The sequence below is a fragment of the Biomphalaria glabrata genome, chromosome 3, assembly GCF_947242115.1.
Source record: "Biomphalaria glabrata chromosome 3, xgBioGlab47.1, whole genome shotgun sequence".
NCBI classification, from domain to species: domain Eukaryota; kingdom Metazoa; phylum Mollusca; class Gastropoda; family Planorbidae; genus Biomphalaria; species Biomphalaria glabrata.
This window is the reverse complement of record NC_074713.1, coordinates 26434481-26457249: the sequence shown is the minus strand read 5'-3', so window position 1 is coordinate 26457249 and position 22769 is coordinate 26434481. Positions and strand designations below refer to the sequence as shown.

Sequence of the window (22769 nt, the reverse complement as noted above, 5' to 3'; positions counted from 1 at the left end):
GACATTTTTCTAAGTAATCGTTATCTTTGATGTTTGTTCCCTGATATAATCAGTATTTGCAGTAAAATTTAATTTATTGTCTAAGATAGTACCAAGGTATTTAAAAGTTTGCACTATTTCAATAGTCGCTCCAGCTACAGAAACAACATCATTTTCCTTCTTTTCCCTACAATAATCGATTATCATTTCTTCGTGGTTTATCTACATTTAATATTTTAATATTATCTTTACAGTAATTTTCAATATGCCATTTTTCCCTGAAATACTAATTTACGCCTGAGTTCTCTGAGAGCAGGGCAAGAAGAGCCGCATCATCAGCGAATTTTGTGAAGGAGCAAAAAGGACTATCGGATTGAAAATCTTTAGTGTACAAAATGAACCAGAATGGGGATGTGTTTACTATACATGTATTTGTTATTATATTTTTACCCTAACCCTCTGAGGTCTCTGGGTCAAAAATTCATTAGCCCATTGTATTACATATGGACTAATCTTCAACGCTTTCATTTTTTCAATCAGTAAATGAGGTTGTATGGTATTAAAAGCTGATGAGAAATCAATAAAGAAAAATTTTACACAAGTGTTAAGTAAGTCCAGATGTTTTTAGACACAATTTAGACTTTTTAGGATGGTTACAACTTTACCCTTTTGGTAAGCAAATTGTAAAGAGTCCAATTTACTATAAAGTCATTCAGAAGAAACATGCGTTCAGCTGTAATTGGAGGGCCTATTTTGACACCCTGTCCGCCACTGTCATAGAGACATAATGAACGCGTGTTGTAGGCTACTTCTATATACTAGGACAGGGGTGGGCAAATTACGACACGCGGGCCACATGCGGCCCGCCGAAGTATTTTATGCGGCCCGCCGACGCTTAAAGAAATCAGGTGTTCCCACACATAACACATATAAAAAATGCAAATATATTTCTATAAATAATTGTAAATATCTATAGATCTAGAAATAATTGAAACTTCTGATTCTTATCACTTATCATGAAGAGGCTAAAGAAATATTGTCTTTAAACGTCATTCTAAAAAGTTTATTCTTAATGGCAATATTTCGAAACATTCAGTCAAAGACAAACACAAGCCAGTATTTATTAAATTCTATCAAAAACTGTGTTGAAAGTGTTGGGTCGGCTTGTACAAGATGGCAAGTGTAACAACTAATGGAGCTCGTGCTTTGACTACGAAAAACAGGCTTTTTAATAAAATAAAGCATTGAATATCAAATATATTGTTGAAATTGATTTCTCAATGATCTTATTATTGGTACAGGGCCAGCTTTAGGCATAGACAAAGTGCTTATGGTCATCAATTGGTGAGGGCCTTGCACTGACTTTTTATTTTTTTTTTATTTTAGAGAAGAAATATCTAAACTTGTCCTCAATGTTATTGTTGAAGTACAATAGGTTTTTAATAAATTTAATAATTTTACTGTTGTCGCTTTTTTTTTTTTTTTTATTTTATTTGAGGCCACCAAATTCACTTTGCCAAGGGGCCTTCAATTATCTGCCGGCCATGACTGGCATTTCCGAGAAGTACTTGAAGATTTGGAAACAAAACATTCCGATGTTCGATTACACAGTAGTATTCACTGGCCTAGAAGAATATGGAATCTCAAGGAAGAATTAGTTACGTTCAGTGAAGGACATTGACTGTGACTTTGTTACTAATATTTCTAATGAAGAGTTGAAGACAGACTTCATGTTTATCATTGGAGACATTACAATGTTTTGTTTGCAAATGAAATGTATCTGCATCTTAAATCTTTTCAAACAAAGTTATTCCACTTCTTGAGGCAGCGAGTGAAATCGGGTCTTATCATTTTCCTTAGCTGAAAGGTGAAACTATTTCTAGTGAAATGGATGAAATTACAAGACTTATTTGGATTCCTTGATTGTGGAATTTGAAAGCAAATTTTAAGATCTTGGAACTAGTTTTCAATACCATCAGCTCACCATTTAATGCAGAAGCTGATTCAGCTCCAGATGACATAACTCTAAGCAAATTATGACCTGAAAGAGTAATTCCAGTGAGTTCTTCCACAGAAGTTTCATGACTGCCAGAAGCTGTATTCCCATACTTAAGAAAACTTTGCTGCGAAGCTGTCACATTATTCGGAACCTGATTCAACTGTGAACACGCTTTATTTCGTTTGTTTAAAAATTATGAAGTGTTAGAACAGGTCGATGCTCACTGACTGTAATTTGACAGCAGTCGCAAGAACAAAACAACTAGTAAGCTAGTTCTAGAGTTACAGAACATTATGCACGGATGTAAACAGTTAATTGCATCACATTAAGTACAATTGTACATTTGTGTTGAAATGTTGTGATGTAAAAAGACAACAACAAAATTAAAAAAAAAATATTCCTAAAATTAGTTGAAGAAATTGCTAACTGTTGTTGTAATTCCTCAATTGGGAGTAAAAAATAATAATAATTTATGCGGCCCGCCAGTCACCAAATTTTTTTAATGCGGCCCTCGGTAGAAAAAGGTTGCCCACCCCTGTACTAGGACTAAATGAATCAAACTGCACAGGATGCCATGGCAGTAAAACATGATGTAAGTCAATAAAAGGAAACTGATGAGACGTGTTCAAAGTATCCAACATGAAAAACATAAAAGTGTTTTTAAAGAAACAGTTCCTTCGAAGAGTAATTGTATCAATTCGTTTGGATCAGTCATGTCATTACATTTGTAATAGATCTAGACTAACAATAAAATTATGTTTACCAATAGTTTTTGTTAGGCGATATTTTATGCTCTTAGCTTTCTCATAGACTATATATATATACAGGACTGCCAACACTAAGGGTAACTAAGCATGAGTTTCGTTCAACTGCGAAATGTGAGTCGAGGTACTTCCGGTAGAAACTTATTTTACGACATTCAAGATGTTTGAATGATGATGCCAGCTTGGATAATATATTTCTCTTTTCATCACATTTGACAATTTCTTTTTACATTGTATACTATTAATATGAGTTAAATAAGAGATAAATAAAAGAGTCAATACAGTTTTGAGAGTGTCATTTATTACCTAAGTAGCCTATATAATGGGTGATAAAAGTAAAGTTTGTGAGTCAGTCTAAAACAAAAAATAACAATAGTGAGTCCCTGAGCCTACACACTCACATCTTTACCAACTTTTATTTACATCTAGATTCTATACCTATTTTTTAAAATTTATTTGTAGTTTTTTTTTAAGATAGAATGCAGTATGCATTATGTATATATATATATATATATATATATATATATATATATATATATATATATATATATATATATATATATATATATATATATACATTAATGGAGAATGAAGCCATTAAAAATTAAAAGCAATCGTGTATTTATGACTAATTGAAAAATATGTATAAAACTTTCAGCTCTGCAAGTTATTAATTTTTTTAACTAATTAAATCCTAAACAACATCCAATTATTCTAAAAGCCATAAAAAACATTGATTGTTCCAAATTTTTCTTCACCGAATAGAATTCTAGAATCATTGTTCCTACTTCAATAAAAATTAATTGTACACGTAGTAAACATGTAAACTTTGACCCAGACTTAGTGACCTATGGCTATAAACTATAGGCCCCCTATCTATATATACGATTTTACACACTACTATAATTTGTTTTTGAAAAAAAGTACCTAATGGGTTTTTAATTATATATAAATAAATAAATGTATTCTAGGCAGAAAATCAAGAAATAAGTTCAGTTAATAGTTTAACTTTGTTCATCTAGCTTTCTTTGTAATTTTATTACTTCTGTAGCAGCGAGTAGAGTATGAACCCTGCCTGGTCGTGCAGTTTGCGCCACTGGACTGTCGTTAGGATTTATCGATGGTTCCTGGTTCAAAGCCTGCCCGCTTCCATCCCCCTTCGTCCTGCGGGAGGTTTGGACTAAAAAGTAAACTATCTTCAACTCTGAAGAAACATCCGAAACATGTAAAACAACAAACAAACATCCCGGGACCGTCGAGATAATCAGTTCAGCACGCTGACCGCACGACCAGGCATTGCTCTTAAGTTAATAACAAACTTGTTACAAACTAATAGCCAATTATTGATAAACAGATATATTACACATTACGACATAGCGTCAACCGAATATGTACAATATGTCAGACGAGCGATTTTACATAATCTTTCAGCATTGATTTGTAATTGAAAAAAAAAAAAAGAAAAGAACAGATATATGATATGATATATCGTGCTTGTACTTCGATGCCTCAGCACAGTAATCAACAGAGCTATTGGCATTTTCATTTAAACGGAACTAGAATAAGGATGTAGATCTACTTAAACTAAACTTCTGATTTAGCACTCTTAATATCTATAGGCGCCTATCTACGAGATCTAAATCTATAATATAAATTTGGAATAATTTAGAATCCTAGATAATCTATGAATAGACTGAATGCAACATTAAATTTAAAGATGGTAGATTAGTTTTTGTATATTATAACATTGCAATATTGATCTAAACGTTTGGAAATCAAAATCTACACTTTTTAAGTCTAGAAATTGAAATTCTGTATCTTGATCTAGTCTATATCAGTATCAACTAGACCTAGAAATTCTAGATTTAGAGTCTACAACGGTTTTAATTAGAATATAAATCCAGATCTAGTTTTTAAAAATCTAGATATACTGTAAAAAGAAAATCTAGATCTATATTAAAAAATCTAGATATACTGTAAAAAAATATATAGATGTAGTTTAAAAAATCTAGATTAGATCTAAATCTAGCTAGTATGCCTTTTTAAAATACGAGTGAGATAACTAGTTTTAATAAAAAAAACTACACCGAGTTGTTTTAGCATTTCAATAAAATAATTCATTCAATATGACGTCAAAGGAAAAAAATCCACTACGTCACACGGCCTAGTAAGACTAAAAATGGCTTCATAAATACGAGCCAGTTATCGAGGGTTCATAGACACCAAGTTTTTTTTAGCATTACATTTAAAGAATTCATTCATATGACGTCAAAGGGAAAAATCCATTACGTCACAATGGACTAGTAACAAAAAAATGTTTTTTATTAACATGAGAGATTTAACGAGGGTACATGATCTCCAGAGCATAAAGCTCTAATATAATTCAATTAAAGATATTATATATATTAGGATTGAAGGCTCATTTTTGTGCGTTTTTTCTGTCAGTCTGTCTGTCCGTCATGTTAATATCGAAAAAAACAACTAAAAACTATTGAAAATTTGATTAACCTTTAATTTTCCTTCCGAAAAAACTCAATAGTTTCAAGTATCTATAATAGTGTTACGATCCTCTCTCCTAATCAGGCCTTCTGTAAACACTGCTAAACACAACACAACACATCAACACATCAAGAACTTGACAACAAGGCTCCAAACAATCTGGTACTTTAATGATGAGTGAATAAGTAGGTAACAGCCAATACTAGACAATTGGCAACAAACACATCAACAACTAAAATGTTACATTGTACATCACCGTACAAAACTCTGCTGTCTCTATCTCTTCTTTGACTCATACGTTTCACTGGAAGACTGCACCAGGACTGACTTCATGGTCGACTCACAGTCTCGGTCTCAACGCTCTCCGGTCTTGAACTGCCGCTTTCCTACACACTGTGTTACTCGTACACGCAGGCTTTCGATCACATGACCATAACATTGGTCATATTTGCGTGTAATCGTAGTACTGTCCCTTGTCCATGGCCCCGCTGACCTGAGTGATTCACGTGTGTGTCAGCTGAGCCTATAGTTAACCCTTTTGCGCCGCCAATAGGGTCATAACAATAGATTGTTCCGGATGTTTGTATATATAATGAGAGAAAAAGAGAATTCTAAATAAATCTAATACCGTTAATTTAATTACTGGAATGGTCTCGTATGAAAATTAGATTTACCACAGCCTTGTGGAGAGATTTTAATACCATATAGTGGTGTTAGGAGCTTGTTTTCCTTAAAAATCGCAACATAATATTAACGATACTTAGATTGTAAAACGTTTAGCTCGAAAATTAAATGTAATGTACGACAGAAGTGTGATTTTACATAAATAGAGTTAGAATGTTTTTCATAAAAATCCGGAACAACCGATATTCGTAAATGAGAAGAGGATTATTTGTTTTATTTATTAGAAGAGGGATTTCAAACAATTATTTGTGTTGGTAGATTTTCAATATAAAATTCGGAACATTTTTGACGACGATTTGTACGAAAATTTAAGTAATGTAGATTGATTTCTTTTTCAATACAAAATCCGGAACACTCTTTACAGATAAAAAAAAATCTGTTTGGTTTCAGCAAGAAAATTCAATGTAAAATAAGTCTAAAAAGGGTTTTTCAATAATTGTTTCTAGTAAATTACTATCTTATTTTAAAATTCTGAACATATTGTCGATATTTTTTTTTAAAAAAAGGCATTTAACATAAATTTGTTTTAAGTTAAAAATACGGAACGATTGGATATCGATAATTAAACTATAGTGACTTATTGTCAAAGAATAAAAGCGTAATGTAAGTGCGAAATATTTACACACAGGTCCTTGCCGAACTAGTGTGTACTGTCACTGGTCACGGTTGACCGCTCGTCAAGTGCTAGACTGGGGCCATTAGCGTAGGCTAAAAACACACACAGCCTACGACCATCTGTGTCAACACCAGATTTATAATAACTATATATATATATATATATATATATATATATATATATATATATATATATATATATATATATATATGTATATATATATATATATATATATATATATTTGAGTGTGTGTATGTAATTAATCTTCATTACATTCTGACCTTTCATTCTTTCAAACTTTTTTTTTCTACCCTAGAAATTAAAACTAAAATTGCGTTTGTTTGTTTTTTTAACATTGCCTGCACTCCTTCATGAAGTACAGACATTTTAGCCTTAGTATCATATCTCTGAGCACAACTCATGGATAAGTGAAACCTATTTCTTTCTAGGCATTTTAAGATATCACAGTACCTTGCATCATTTAGGTCTCTTTATAGGTCTTTTAAAGCATCTATAAACTCTCTAAATTTTGGTACAAGGCTGGAATGTAACATTTTTGTGCGCATCGCTGCTTTGCAATAATAAAAGTTATTATTTCAGCACTGGTTCATATTTGTATAGCATTTCCAAAATCTCAAGAACATTTTCTTTATTCAATGAAGAATACTCTTCTATTTCACACAAAATACTAATGTCTACTTTACTAGAAACATCGTGATATCAAACAGTCAGTGCAAGATATTTCTCAAGATGTTTCTCAAGTTTTCTTCTTTACGTTAGTTTGTAATGTTTTTTTTTCTAACCTAAGTCCGGCTGCAAAAGTTTTCCAAATAAAACGCCCGATAAATGTTTTTCTTCAGTCTTCTCGTGAGTTTCTAATTCTCGATCAAGTCCTTTACTTACCAAAACAACAAAAAGCAAAAAAAAAGTTTTGCAATTGAATTTTTCCTCATTAGGCCTAATTTTATAATTTAAAAAAAAATTCGTATAATTTTGGATCTTTCTACAGTCAATTTTTAACGTTTTTTTGTTTTTTTTTTGCCAAAGTGCATTTTTTCCACTTGGGTGTCACTTTGTGCAGACAGCACCACCCGCACCCCCTTTGAAAGTAGGTAATAAGCTTACTGTATTGGCTCAACAAAAAGAACTAAAAAAAAGTTTCTATAGGGAAAGTTACAAAGAGAATTAGATGAATTACAGAAATGGGAGGGAATCAAATTGGAGCATGTCTTTCCACCCAGAAAAAAATATCTGTTATTAACAGTAACAAAAAAAAATCCTAAAACAAACAAATTCTACTTATCTTGATCATGAAATACCAGTCACACAGACTAAAAACGCAAAATACCTAGGTGTGATAATAAATGAAAAATTGTCATGGAATCCCCATATTGATGAAACTATTTTTTAAAATAAAAAAAAAAGGATTAGGGTTTATTAAAAGAAATGTCTATACATGAAATGTGAACATAAAACTAAAATGTTATTTAACCTTAGGCCAATAATAGAATATGCATCCTCTGTTTGGGACCCCTAAACTCAAGAAATCATTTAGAAATTGGAACAGACACAAAACAGAGCAATGAGATTCATAACAAACGAATATTTACATTTGACTAAAGTAGGCTAACACCATTTTGTAAAATCACAAACATTCAACATTTTGACACTCTAAAAAAAAGTGGTAGCACATTGGCACTCTGAAAACATTGGTAACACATTAGCACTCTGAAAACATTGGTAAAACATTAGCACTCTGACAACATTGGTAACACATTAGCACTCTAAAAAAAATTGGTAACACATTAGCTCTCTTGCTAGCACTTTTGCTTACTGAATATAATAGACAAAATAGTATAGTACAAATATAAAATATTTGCACATTGAAAATCCTAAACAGCACATTTGCACACTGAACATCCTGACTGGTCTTTCTGGAAACCACTCATACCACAGTCAAGATCGCAGGAGAAGGCGGGGCAAGGGTTGGCCATGACCGTCACGGTGGTACCAGCACCTCCAGTTACAGCCGTGCTAGCAGAGGCCACGTACTGGCAGATGTAAGGGTGCAGCTCGGCCTCGTGGAAGAAAAGCAGGAACGACTGCTGCTCGCAAGGGTACTCTGCCCACTTGCCGTCGCTCTCAGTGTCAATCACCACGCAGTCGTTCTCGTTGTGGTTCAGAGCGTGGGAGTAGGAGGTCGAGTTCGGCCCTGAAAACTCATGCCAGTTGCTGTAGGTCAAAGGGGCGCCGTCCTCCCATTTGAACTCGTTCTCCTTGTCTACGTCGTTCAGACCTATCCAGATTTTATCGTAGGACTCGTGGAAGTCATTGCTTAGAGCGGTGTAGAGGAAAGTTTGGATCTCCTGAGTTTTGACCAGCGCCAGGGTTCCACCTCGGCTCTGGCAGTCTTGTCTAGCCTGGGTGTGGGTCCGCTTCTGGGATACCAAAAACTGAAAGCAAAAGCCGCCAAATATTTTGAGGTACGTGTCTCTGGGGATAGTGGCTGGGCAATCATCGGTGGATTGACATGTGGCTGAAAAGTAAATAGTTGAATGTTTTATTTTGTTATAGACTTATTCAGTTGTATAGTATTGTAATAACTTGAGGGAAGCAACTCAGAGAGGTAAGGATGTTTATTTACAAGAACATCACAAGTACACAAAACAACTTCTGCCTTTAGCACGGTCTCTTCATGTCGGCTCTAGACTTGGGCGGAACTCGGTATCTCTTCTTCCTAATGTTGACATCCTTTTCAGTCCAGTATCTAACAGTGCGCACCTTTTGCACTAGCTTGTATGGCGGTGCGCATGGCAGGGTTATAAAAGTATAATTATGTAAGCTCTCAAAAAGAATCTTAAATATATCCATAAGAGTAACACTAGCCTATGTTGTGTTACACTCTTGCTTGTAAGAAACTATTGTTAAACATGGTTACAAAAGACAGTTTGTGTGGAAACACAAACTCAAAATCGGCCCCCGAAGTAAAATGTTTTACATAATTCGGATAATCCTTCAGAGTTAAAGATAGTTTACTTCCTAGTCCAAACCTCCCGCAGGACGACGGGGGATGAGAGCAGGCAGGGTTTGAACCTTCGATCGTCGATAAATCCAAACGACAGTCCAGCGCGCAAACCGCACGACCAGTGGTCCACCCAGGTAGGCTTCAATATTTTCAGAAAGAACATTCGAATGAAATTATAAATGAGAGATAAGAATGGAGAAAGAAGGTTGACAGATCTTGTGTAGTGCCCCAACCGTCCCGCAGATCAAAGGATAGGTGCAAGTGAATGTAAAGTTATATGTGAACCTGGCCTAACTAGTTTGTGGTCTATAGGGCAGATGATGTAAAGTTCATCTGTTTTTGTGGCCTACGGTTAACGAGGGTGTCATGTAGCCAGCACAACGACCAACCGCCTTTGCTTTTCCCCAACTAATGTCAGGTACCCATTAGAGCTGGGTAGACTCAGAAGTTGAAAATCCCAGTCTTCACCAGGATTCGAACCCGGGACCCTCGGTTCGAACTAAAAAAGTAAATTGTTTTGAAAAGGCTCAATCTCATATTCGAATCCTCAAAAAAGAAAAAAAAAAAAAAATTCCGCTATATAGAAAAAATGTTCACGAAAATGATGTTTATAAGATTACTATTCGTCTTAAATTAGGTCTAACATATAATGCATACTAATTAGCTTTTTCTTATAAAAAACTGCTTGCATAATTGATTTTAAAAATTAGAATTTTCGCTTTCAGGAAAAAAAAAAGTAGCCGTTGCATCAGAACTTTGAATGGTCTAAAATATTGTGAAGTCGGATTTTCAATATCTCTTCTAGTTTACGAGATCTAAACGGGACGGACGGACAGACGGACAGACATTTCGCACAAAACTAATAGCGTCTTTTCCCCTTTCGGGGGCCGCTAAAAAACAGCATTACTCTGAATTGAATTTTCATTAAGAAATAGCTTTTTCTATACACATGAAAACACGGTTGATTTTTTGCTTTACCTAAACCCATGAAAGCTGCAACAATAAACAACTTTGTGAAATACTTCATCTTGTACACAACTACTTTCCACGAGTTAAGTATCCCTACATGAGGAGAGGTCTAGAGAACATTTCTAGAACAGAATTCAGAGCTGAGCTTATCAAGTCTTTTTTTTTTGTGAGAACAACGTCAGATGCTTTGAAGTATATTTTTAGCTTATGGGTGAGAGCTGGGTCAATGTCACAAACAGAGTTATTTTCGGATTTAAGTTTGTTTCTTAAATCGCATTTAAATGTTCTTATTGCATGGCCATGTGGTATGCGCATCAGACTATCGTCATACTATACAGATTTAAAAAAACTTTAATTAAATTTCAGTGGGAAAATTCCTAAGAAACAGACGTGAATAAATATAATCAAAACTTCAAAAATTATTCCATTTTGTTTAAATGAGAAAAAAAACTCCGTATGAACTTTGGGGGGGGGGGGGGGGAAATCTCTTTACAAAATGGCGACATTCAATATTTCCTTTAAAATCGTTATATAAAAAAAAGAATACCGGTATATAAAAAATACTTTTTAAGAAAAATTTACTTCCTTTATAAAACATGTAGAGAAATTATTTTGCTCTTAATAACTGAAAAATGTTTCATTTAAAAAACAACATTTTTTACTTGACCCATCCCCCCACCCCCACCCGGACCCCCAGAGAAAAAATCTTAGTTAAGCAAATGTATAAACTAAACTTTATAATATTCTAATGATAGGCCTCTAGATCTACACTTGGAAGATGATGCGCAAAATGTTCCTGAACATTATTAAAGTCTTCAATGGATTTCGCCTTTATGCGTCAATTCCCAAAGAAATAGTTCAAAAAAATAGTTTCTAGTCCTCTAGTCAAATTTCAACTAGGTTTTTTTACACTCAGAAAAATTAAAACAGTCAAACTAGAGTTGTCCCAGTGCGGTCAGTGAGCTAGTTATATGTTCCGCAACGATATATAACAACTTTTAAAGTTCTAGGAAAATCGTTAGAGTCGTTTTCGAGAATCGCGCCCACCCAAGCAGGTTCCACTCCGTAAGTGGCTTGAATACACTGGCGGATCTAGGGGGGGCGGTAGGGGCGATCGCCCCACCACTCGGCCGACCCGGCGGACGAATTTTAGATTAGAATTCACACAATTTGTATACAAATTTATTACTTATGTTAATAATTTATACTAATTATTTATATTTTTAACATATTTTTAGATTATTTCGCCCCCCCCCTCTAGTATGTTGACCGATTTGGTGGGGTCGGGAGGGGGCGATGGCGTCAATCCGCCCCCCCCCCCCCAATAAACTTTTGAGTGGGGGGGGCGGTCCAATTTATTTGTAGAAATCACAGCTTGCTAACAGAATCAATTATATATCTTTATGATTAAAACTTGTTATTGATATTTTAACCGATCTTTATATTATGTCGTTCCCCTGTTGACCGATGGGGGGGGGGGGGCAAATACCTCTACTGCCCTTCCCACCTAAGCCCTTTGAGTTGGGCGGGGGGCGGTCCTAATTTTATGGACAAATCATAGCTTGTGAACAAAATTAGTTGAATTAATATATAAATTTTATATTATGTCGCTCCCCTTCTGGTATTTTGGCCGATTCGGAGGGGTAGGGGGGTATGCGATTGCCTGTATTGCTCTCCCCACTCTAGCCCTCTTAGTGGGGGGGGGGCGGTCCTATTTTTATGGAGAAATCATAGTTTGTGAACACAATTAGTTGAATATCTATATAATATAAACTACGTATTGATATGTGAATCCATTGTATATTATGTCGAACCACACTCTAATCTCAAATTTTATGATTATTAAATAAAAAACGAAAAAGGGTTGTATCAGGTGGGAGGGACGATACATGCAATCGCCTTCCTCCCATCGGACAAACAGATACTTTTTCTTTTTTACTTTTTTCGCCCCACCCCTATTCTTTAATGCCAAATGCAATCATTATCAGAAATTATAAAAAGGAGCGAGGATTAATCGTTTTCACTCTATCGCCCCTCCCCTTTCCAGACAGAGTTTATGTAATTTCACATGAATTTATCATAATTATTTTAAGAAAGACTTTGATTTGTAAAAGTTAAAATTCAAACGAAATTTTTCAGTACAAAAGTCACGATTGAGATGAGTTCTAAACCAAAATAATAGTTTCCTAGTCGCCTTTTCCAACCTTTACTCAATCTGATATCTTCTAGTTACATAAATTTGGGACTATAACTCACAATTTACGCTTGAATTTTATTGAATATTATTTATCGAATAATGTTTTCTTCGGCGGCGATCCTTAAAGCTTTAATCTAAATATGTGGGGTATCTTATCTTTTCAAGGAACAAATCGGTTTTATTTGCAATGTATTAAGGGCCTATAAATTCATATTAGAATAGTTTACAACACTATTCAAAAGGTCTTTTTTAATAGGGAGCTTTAGGTCAGGAGAATACTTTTCTTCAGTGAAGAATGCAAGAAAACACTTTTGGCGTCGGGGCTTCGCCCGGAACTCCACTGATGAATAATGAGCTGTAGATGTCAGGAGAATGGGTTTCTGCAGTGAAGATTGCGAGAAAACGCTTTGGAGTCCGAACTCCATTGATTAATAATGTGATGTAGATGTCAGGAGAATACTTTTCGTCAGTGAAGAATGCAAGAAAACGATTTTGGCGGCTGGGCTTCGCCCCGAACCTCACTGGAGAAGCATACAGCGTTTCCTCAAACCCCCAAGCTTGCAAGAGAAAGGCCTCAACATGACTTTTTTTTTTTCGTCGAAGGTTGAGAAACACTGCTTTTTTTATTCTTATATATATACATATATATATATATATATATATATATATATATATATATATATATATATATATATATATATAATGTATGCTGTACGCACGTTTATGCATAAATGCATAGGGTTAGGGTTTACTGGGCGAAGGATTAAGGTTTGGAAAAAAATCGCCCCCCACCCAATCCAAAGTTCTGGATCCGCTAGTGCTTGAATAGAGGTAATAAGTTTACGAGTTATTCACATTCTATGGTGCGGCTGTATTTTAGTGAAATCTTTTACTGTATTTAAAAAAAGACTTGGAGATTAATTAACTTTAACTTGAAACAAGGACTTCAATGTCATTGGATGAACTTTGCGAAGCACATTGATATCCTGTGACCTTGTGTGACTTCAGAGAGGACAACTTATCTGAGTTAAGAATGTTAGTAAGTTGAAATGTTCACATTTGGCATTGGCATTGAACATTTTATTAAAAAAATCAAAAGTAGCGGGACCGTTTGTGGCTTAGAAGTTCAAGGTGATACATAAAATCATAACCGAGAATCATTTAAAGAAATGAGAAGGTTTTGTATCAAAGTAAGAAGTGCAAAGGTTTAATATCAAAGTAAGAAGTGCAAAGGTTTTGTATCAAAGTAAGAAGTGCAAAGGTTTTGTATCAAAGTAAGAAGTGCAAAGGTTTTGTATCAAAGTAAGAAGTGCAAAGGTTTTGTATCAAAGTAAGAAGTGCAAAGGTTTAATATCAAAGTAAGAAGTGCAAAGGTTTTGTATCAAAGTAAGAAGTGCAAAGGTTTTGTATCAAAGTAAGAAGTGCAAAGGTTTTGTATCAAAGTAAGAAGTGCAAAGGTTTAATATCAAAGTAAGAAGTGCAAAGGTTTTGTATCAAAGTAAGAAGTGCAAAGGATTTGTATCAAAGTAAGAAGTGCAAAGGTTTTGTATCAAAGTAAGAAGTGCAAAGGTTTTGTATCAAAGTAAGAAGTGCAAAAGTTTTGTATCAAAGTAAGAAGTGCAAAGGTTTTGTATCAAAGTAAGAAGTGCAAAGGTTTTGTATCAAAGTAAGAAGTGCAAAGGTTTTGTATCAAAGTAAGAAGTGCAAAGGTTTTGTATCAAAGTAAGAAGTGCAAAGGTTTTGTATCAAAGTAAGAAGTGCAAAGGTTTTGTATCAAAGTAAGAAGTGCAAAGGTTTTGTATCAAAGTAAGAAGTGCAAAGGTTTTGTATCAAAGTAAAGAATTCAATGCAGCCGCCACATTGATATAAACACGCAACATATTTTTAAAAATCAATTCGTCCTTCATTGTAATAAATATGTTGTTTTGCATAAAGAGTTTGTGCGTGACTTGGCTAGAGGGTCATTCAAAGTTGCCTACGCACTTAGTGCAGTTTTTTTACTACGACAAACAAATGTGAGTTAAAGGAATCGAATAAGAAAAAAAAGGCTGGAATCATTTATATCTTTTTTGTTTTTAATACATAACTAATTATGAAATATGGGACAGCTTTCGATACAGTGCAAAGAACCTTGACTCATAATTATGATTTAGAGTTAGACCAAAGATAACTCAACCATGTTGACTTAGTTACTTTCAAATGTACATTTGTATTTTGTAAACTTGAGACACCCTCCCCCCACCCCTTTTTTTGGCTGGTTTTGTAAAACCATTTGTAACTGTTATTAGACTATAAGATACGAAAGATAGACTTTTTCTTTGATATGAAAAACGTGACGTACCTTTTATAACTAGGCAAGCTTTAATGCAATCGACTTTTAAAAGAGAGAGACCGGTATTCTGTATAGTGAGAAAGAATATAGGAGGCTGTAGGGGCTGGTCTACTACTAGAGAAATTTCAGAGGCCGGTCTGCGACACCCAAATATACAGGCCCAGTCTTGGAGACAGCATATATTTAAACTGCCAACTGGCATAGTCTTGGAGACGGCATATATTTGAACTGTCAACTGACATATTCTTGAAGACGGCATATATTTGAACTGCCAACTGACGTAGTCTTGGAGACGGTATTTATTTTAACTGCCAACTGACATAGTCTTGCGTTTTTTTTCCTATTACTTATCTGGACCAGTTGGAAAAATGGGTGGGGGAATAAAGAAAGGGTTGTGTGGGTTAATTTTACCATATTCGCTTTTTAAAAGCATTTATGAAAAAAAAAAGTGAACGACCTGAATTCGAACTCGTGGCTCAAGCCTCCTCAAGCCTCCTCAAGCCGACATACTAACCACTCTGCTAGTGAAGGATGGTTATGGATCTCACACACTAGAAGTAGGAAGAAGGGTGGCAACAATGTGTTGTTGTTTTTTATAATTATGCATTGATATTGAAGTTGGCAATACGTTGAACTTAATTGATGAAAAGTTTCAGTTCATTTAGTAGGATAATAAAAAAAAGGTCCAGATAAAAAATGTAAACATCTGTTCCATGTTCACACGGTCTTTGGAGATAAGTTTTTTTTTTTTTGTTTTTCTTTAATATGTGTTTCAATCATTGTATTCAGTCAAGACATTGAGGCTCGCTGAACAAACAAACAAAAATGCGAAACTGTTTGAAAAGTTTCATCCTAAAATTGTGTATTTGTTTAGGTAAGTGTCAGAATATTTTTAAATCTACATAGATCTAAATAGATTTGGTCATCAGTCCTTTGTGTCCTTCCTGGAACATGTGGATTGCGCGATCAAAAAAAAATTAAGTGGGGAAGATTTGCTCTGCATCAGGCAAGAAAGTGGCAGAACAAGATCCAGACAACTTAAACTTGTTTGGGGTGCAGTTTAAAGACCAGTCGACAAGTCCCACAGTGCTCCGAACATTCCACGACTTTTGTAACGCCTGGTGGCCCTGGTAGTCCTTAGTCCTATTTGGTGACTTGAACGCCATGCAGCCGCAACTAGACTTCACATGATGGGCTGTGGACAGAGTCCGTTGTTTCACCTGATACTAGCTCTGGCTAACCCTCACCTGGTTTAGTCCGTCAGTCGAGAAGGCTTGGGTGTGGCCGTTGCCACATGTAGACAACTGCTTGGAGCCACGAGTGAGAGCTAAGCAGAGGCGAAGTGAGAGGGGCAAAGGGGTACGATGCCTTGGGCGCCACACGCAGAGGGGCGGAAAAACAAAAACATTTTGCATGGCTTGATCTTACGTATACATTATCGTCATGCTCATGTTTATTCTATAAGAGACTTCAACTCCCGCTAAATTGTATGTAGTCACTGTAGTCATAATTGAATGTTAGAAAAAATCGATTTGAAAAATTCAGAAACACCACGGAGTATCCGAGCTCTTTTTAGCGCGTAAAACATTTGAGTACATTTGTGTATTTTGCAGAAGTAAAATTAGTTTAGATTTTTTACTTAGGTAATACTTTCTAAGGTTATTTGTATTATATTATTATTAAATGCATTTTATTTATAAGTCTATATTTCTATGTGATGTTTTAATGAAAAAAATGTGAGGGAAGAGGCACCCATACCTTCCCCTGGCGCACCTTTTGCTCACTACGCCACTGGAGCTGAGCTCTGAGTGGGGATCAAGGTCAATGAGCTGTTCAAGGATAACGCCTCTGCCCAAAGGTATTCCTCCTCCTGCAGAACCCCCCCCCCCCCCCCATACATGGAACATAGGGCCCAAACACGTCACTCTCCAGTCTTCACGGTCACTTGCTAGTTTTGTAAATGTCATCATGGCCTTTCCTGTCCTCTCGGCTTTATCTAGTACACTGACTCGCCATATTCATTTTGGTCTAGGGCCCAGGTAGTTCCAATTTAAAGCCTCTCTAGCTGTTGTTGTTTTTTTTGCCACCTTTTCTTAAGGTAATAAATACGTGAAATAATGTATAGCATTTTCTAACCAGACTATAAAGCTGTTAACCTACTTACAGCAAAGATTTTGTGTGTCTATCAGGACATGGAATGAAAGAGAAACAAAAAAAAAACAGTCTTCACTTGAAGCCAACGTTGTATTACGTAGCCAAAAGTCAACAAGAAAGCTTACAAGCGAAATGCATTGATAGTATAATTATTTATATGTGTTCATTACAACTACGGCAAAAAGTTGGTTGTAGGATTTACCATTTGAGATTAATAGACTTGTTAAACATTCCCAAAAGCAATTTACCATCCTGCTGGGAACCGTTCTTATACATTACTTGTAAGAGCTACTTCCCCTATCAGGCACCTCAGCAGAAGAATGACCTTTTTGCACAAGCCTTAAAGTAATGTGTGCGTTGATCGTCTATAGAATGATATAATAAAGTGTTTTATTTGAAGTAGATCTAGTATACACATCAGGTACCAAGAGTGTCCTAGAGTGTCATAGAGTATATATTTATTTCTATTCGTCTATCTATATTATAAAGTAGAATGTGTGGTGTATGGATGTATGTTACTTATAGACATCAAAACCGCTTGACCAATCTTGATAAAACTAGGCAGGAATGTTCCTTGGGTACCATCTTAGACCGTAGTGTATGTATTTAAGCCCTAAAACAAACTTAAGACCCTCAAAAAAAATAAAGTTGTCCGACTCTATACAGCTATAGTATTTTATGGATCTAGACCATGTCTACAATGTTGACATGAGAAAAGATAGAAAGGATTTAGACCTAGATCTAATTTTAAGAAATACACTTTGCGCAGATAGTTTTTTACTTTGACACATGCAAATACAAAAGAAGATCTATTGCTTTCATTATATAATAAATTTTACCTTCAATTTTGTGTTTCAAAAGCAATTTTTACATAAATTAGTTCCTGATATCTGTAACTACAGATTTCCTGACGAACATTCTTTCATTAGACAATACCGTAATGAATCACGTACTAAAAATTAATTCGTTTAATTGTTTACTTTATAATCCCATCCCTAGATCTAAAACTCTAATTCAACTCTAAGATGATAAAACTTCTCTTCGCACAGATAGTTTTATACTTTAACACATAAACATATTAATTAAAGTCCATTCATTTCATATTTTGATCAAATAAACATTCAAATTTGGTTTTCTAAAGCTACACTCGTTTACGAAAGCTGCGAAGCCGAGTTGAGATAGGCCTAGATCTATATTCATTCATGAATCGCGTACTAAAAATTATTTCGTTTAATTGTTTACTTTATAATCCCATCCCTAGATCTAAAACTCTAATCCAACTCTAAGATGATAAAACTTCTCTTCGCACAGATAGTTTTATACTTTAACACATAAATATATTAATTAAAGTCCATTCATTTCATATTTTGATCAAATAAACATTCAAATTTGGTTTTCTAAAGCTACATTCGTTTACGAAAGCTGCGAAGCCGAGTTGAGATAGGCCTAGATCTATATTCATTCATGAATCGCGTACTAAAAATTATTTCGTTTAATTGTTCACTTTATTTAACAAAACTATCGCTCTTTTCGTTTTTAATAGATAAGAATGTATCGACTTCGGGTAAACCATTTTCGCAAAACTAATTTTATTTTCGTAGCGAAAGAGAAATAACGTGAAAGGATCATTAGCTACGTTTAACATACATCTAAATCCAATCCACTAGATTATTCAAAAGCAAATGTTTTAATTTAAAAAAAAAATGGATTTAAGCCTATTAGCTATTTTTACAATAGACACATTCGCTTTACTTATTACATTATTATTTCGTTTAATTGTTTACAAAACACTCTCAGTGACTATATCGACAGTAATGCGCAAATAAAGACCCGCGGGTCGCGGGTAACATATGTCTAGTAGAATGATATAATAAAGTGTTTTATTTGAAGTAGATCTAGTATACACATCCGGTACCAAGAGTTCTAGAGTGTCATAGAGTAGCCTATATATTTATTTCTATTCATAAACGATTTTATTTCTATGCTTCAATTTCGCTTGATTTCGTTAAAAAAAAACAACTTTTGTCGGTTAAAAGAATAACATCCTGTTCAAAATGTATTTTGTTCGTTTAAAAAGCTTATATCAACTCACTCCGTCTGTTAGTCTGTCTGTTAGTCTGTCTGTTAGTCTGTCTGTTACAAATTTTGTATACGTTACTTCCTATTCTAGTTTAAATTTTTTAAACTTATTTGTTGTTCCTAATAAAACATGAATCGATTATTTAAAAAAATAATCAATTACTTAATTAATTTGCTTTAATTTATAAATTTTGTTTGAAATATAAAAAGAAAAATAAATGATACCGTATAGAGATATTTGAATGTACATATGCTGTTCTTTCCAATATTTAAGCTTTCATTTTTAAAAGTATTTTTTTAACATTTGTTTGTTTTCAGTAACATGTCAAACTATAAACGATTGTCCGTCCGGCGTTCCCAGGGACTCTCATCTCAGAGTTTTTGGAGACTCTTGTTACCAATTTGTTTTATCTTATGAGAGGACCCACTCAGAGTCCCAGCAATACTGTGAACGACATGGCGGGACTCTAGCGCTGGTCAAATCCCAGGATGTCCAAAACTTCTTGTATCACACACTAACCACCGATTACAGAGATTTTTACGACAAGCTCTGGATTGGGCTGAACGACATCATTCACGAAGGACATTATTTTTGGGAGGATGGCACGCCCTTGATATACAGCGACTGGGGAAACGGTGAAGGCCCTTCTTCTGGAAACTTCTGGGGCAGTAACCACGAAGAAAACGACTGCGTGGTAATAGATTTAGAATTGAACGGAAAATGGTCAGAGTACCCATGCGAGGAGTCAACTTACCTATTCTTCTTTGCTGAAGACGAACTGCACTCCTTTATCTGCCAGTACAAGGCGCTACCGACTTCCACCACGCTGGGATCCACAACGGTTGTCACCTTCAGGGACAGCACTACAGCCAGCAGCGTCTCAACGGACAGTGGCTCCACGGAAAGCACAACAGTCAACACAACCCCGGTCACCGGACTCACAGACACTACCGTGCTGATCATGTCCAACTCATGCCCGGCTTTCTCCTGCGACCTTGACTGTGGCATGGATGGTTTCCAGAAAAACGAAACTTCCGGTTGCTCACTGTGCCAATGTGCAGTATAAATGTTTGTTGTATTTTTTAATTTCAATACAATGTCTGAATTATGCAAACCTTTGGTCCGTTTTCATTTATCTGTTGGAAGAAAGAAAGAAAGAAAGAAAGAAAGAAAGAAAGAAAGAAAGAAATTGAAAAAAATAAAGAATTTAAAAAAAAAAATAAGAGAAAAGTAAAGAAGGGAATGAGAAAGAAAGAAAGAAAAAGTATAAGAAAAGAAGAGAAAGAAAGATTTCAAAACAGAAAGAAAGTAAGAAAGAAATAGAAACGCAGAGAAATAAATAATACAAAATAGAAAGAAACAAAATAAAAACAAAGTAAAAGAAACCAAGAGAAAGACATTGTAAAGAAACAAATAGAAATGTTTTGTTTTACATTTTTTTTACTTTCTTTCGTAAGTTTCTTCCATCCCAAACCTCCCGCATGACGACAGGAGATGGCAGCGGGCTAGGTTAGAGCCCGGGACCATCGAGATCACCGAACAACAATCCAGAGTGTATATTTCACGACCAGGCTGGCATCCCATTTCTACTGGTGCGCTTGCCATTGGCCTGTACATAAAACCATTCCATGTGGTACTGATGTGGACATATTTCCCACGAAATAATATTGCCAAATGATGTGTGTATTTAATAAGGCTTTTCTTCCAGGAATGCCCCAGCTGAATGGACATCGGGATATATATATGTATTCACCTTAAATGCGTGAAAGCCTTCTTTTTTTTTGCGTGGGCAACCAATTCTTGAAATAGAATTCATCCCTTTCGACTTGTCGGTCAAACAACCTGTCCTACTTTGATGTCAATGAGCTGTACTCCATCTGCCAATACAAGGCGATACCGGCTTCCACCACGCTGAAATCCACAACGGTTGTCACCTTCAAGGACAGCACTACAACAACTTGTACACATTTAGCCTGTATGATGTCCACTTGAACACATCTACCCTTATGATGTCCACTTGAACACATTTAGCCTGTATGATTTCCACTTGAACACATTTAGCCTGTATGATGTCCACTTGAACACATTTAGCCTGTATGATGTCCACTTGTACACATTTAGCCTGTATGATGTCCACTTTAACACATTTAGCCTGTATGATGTCCACTTGAACACATCTAGCCTGTATGATGTCCACTTGAACACATCTAGCCTGTATGATGTCTACTTGAACACATTTAGCCTGTATGATGTCCACTTGAACACATTTAGCCTGTATGATGTCCACTTGAACACATTTAGCCTGTATGAAGTCCACTTGAACACATTTAGCCTGTATGATGTCCACTTGAACACATTTAGCCTGTATGATGTCCACTTGTACACATTTAGCCTGTATGATGTCCACTTGAACACATTTAGCCTGTATGATGTCCACTTGAACACATTTAGCCTGTATGATGCCCTATTGAACACATCTAATCACTATGATACCCTCATGAACACATTTAGCCTGTATGATGTCCGCTTGAACACATCTAGTCAGTATAATGCCCAATTGAACACATCTAATCACTATGTTACCCTCATGAACACATCTACTCAGTAGGATGTCCAAAAAAAACCCACATAAAATCATTACGATATCAATTTGAGCACATATCTACATAATGTTATGACCCTATAGGCGGCGTAAAAGGGTTAACTATAGGCTCTGCTGACACACACGTGAATCACTCAGGTCAGCGGGGCCTTGGACAAGGGACAGTACTACGATTACACGATTACACGCAAATATGACCAATGTTATGGTCATGTGATCGAAAGCCTGCGTGTACGAGTGACAGTGTGTAGGAAAGCACCAGTTCAAGACCGGAGAGCGTCGAGACCGGGACTGTTAGTCGGCCATGAAGTCGGTCCTGGTTGAGTCCTTAGGTGTTGATGTACAAGTCCAGAAAGAGAGACAGTAGAGTTTTGTACGGTGATGTACAGAGTGACATTTTAGTTGTTGATGTGTTTGATGCCATTTTCTAGTATTGGCTGTTATCTACTTATTCACTCATTATTAAAGTACCCGATATTGTGGAGCTCTTGTTGTCAAGTTCTTGATGTGTTGATGTATTGTGTTGTGTTTAGCAGTGTTTACGGAAGGCCTGATGATTAGGAGAGAGTAACGTAACACTGGTGTCAGAAGTGGGATTTCCTATGGCTTCTGTAAAACTGCTAGATGAACTGAATCTGAAAGAACTGAAACAAGAGCTGAAATGGCGAGGACTGAAGTACTACGAAAGGAACAACGAAACTCTTAAAGAACGTCTCCGGCAAGCCCTAGTGGATGAAGAGGAAGATCCGAACACGTTCCTCTTTGAACTCGAACCTGATGTGGTAGAGCTCTTGATCACATTTCAAAAACAGATTTTGGCTGGCTTTCAGAATGTGATTAAGGGTGACTTGCAGAAAGAGACAGATGAA

General features: G+C 35.5%; 2 protein-coding genes across 2 annotated transcripts; one reads left to right on the top strand and one right to left on the bottom strand.

Annotated features, from left to right (window-relative positions):
• Window positions 1-6774: 6774 nt before the first annotated feature.
• On the bottom strand, window positions 6775-10672 carry LOC106071488 (macrophage mannose receptor 1-like). Its single transcript, XM_013231609.2, has 2 exons — window positions 10545-10672; window positions 6775-9077 (listed from the first exon to the last, which is right to left on the bottom strand). Exons 1-2 carry the CDS (start codon window positions 10591-10593, stop codon window positions 8434-8436), a joined length of 693 nt encoding a protein of 230 aa, XP_013087063.2. The 5' UTR covers window positions 10594-10672; the 3' UTR covers window positions 6775-8433.
• Window positions 10673-15786: 5114 nt separating this feature from the next.
• Window positions 15787-20412, top strand: LOC106071492 (macrophage mannose receptor 1-like). Its single transcript, XM_013231613.2, has 2 exons — window positions 15787-15938; window positions 19616-20412. The coding sequence occupies exons 1-2, from the start codon at window positions 15890-15892 to the stop codon at window positions 20362-20364; spliced, it is 798 nt and encodes a 265-aa protein (XP_013087067.1). The 5' UTR covers window positions 15787-15889; the 3' UTR covers window positions 20365-20412.
• Window positions 20413-22769: the final 2357 nt, after the last annotated feature.

Bases quoted from the DNA above. Each gene is read 5' to 3' on its own strand.
- LOC106071488 (XM_013231609.2), bottom strand. From the start codon at position 10,593: ATGAAGTATTTCACAAAGTTGTTTATTGTTGCAGCTTTCATGGGTTTA. The intron at 9,078-10,544 runs GTAAAGCAAAAA...TTTACTTTTCAG, and splicing joins TGCAGCTTTCATGGGTTTAG to CCACATGTCAATCCACCGAT.
- LOC106071492 (XM_013231613.2), top strand. From the start codon at position 15,890: ATGCGAAACTGTTTGAAAAGTTTCATCCTAAAATTGTGTATTTGTTTA. The intron at 15,939-19,615 runs GTAAGTGTCAGA...GTTTGTTTTCAG, and splicing joins AAAATTGTGTATTTGTTTAG to TAACATGTCAAACTATAAAC.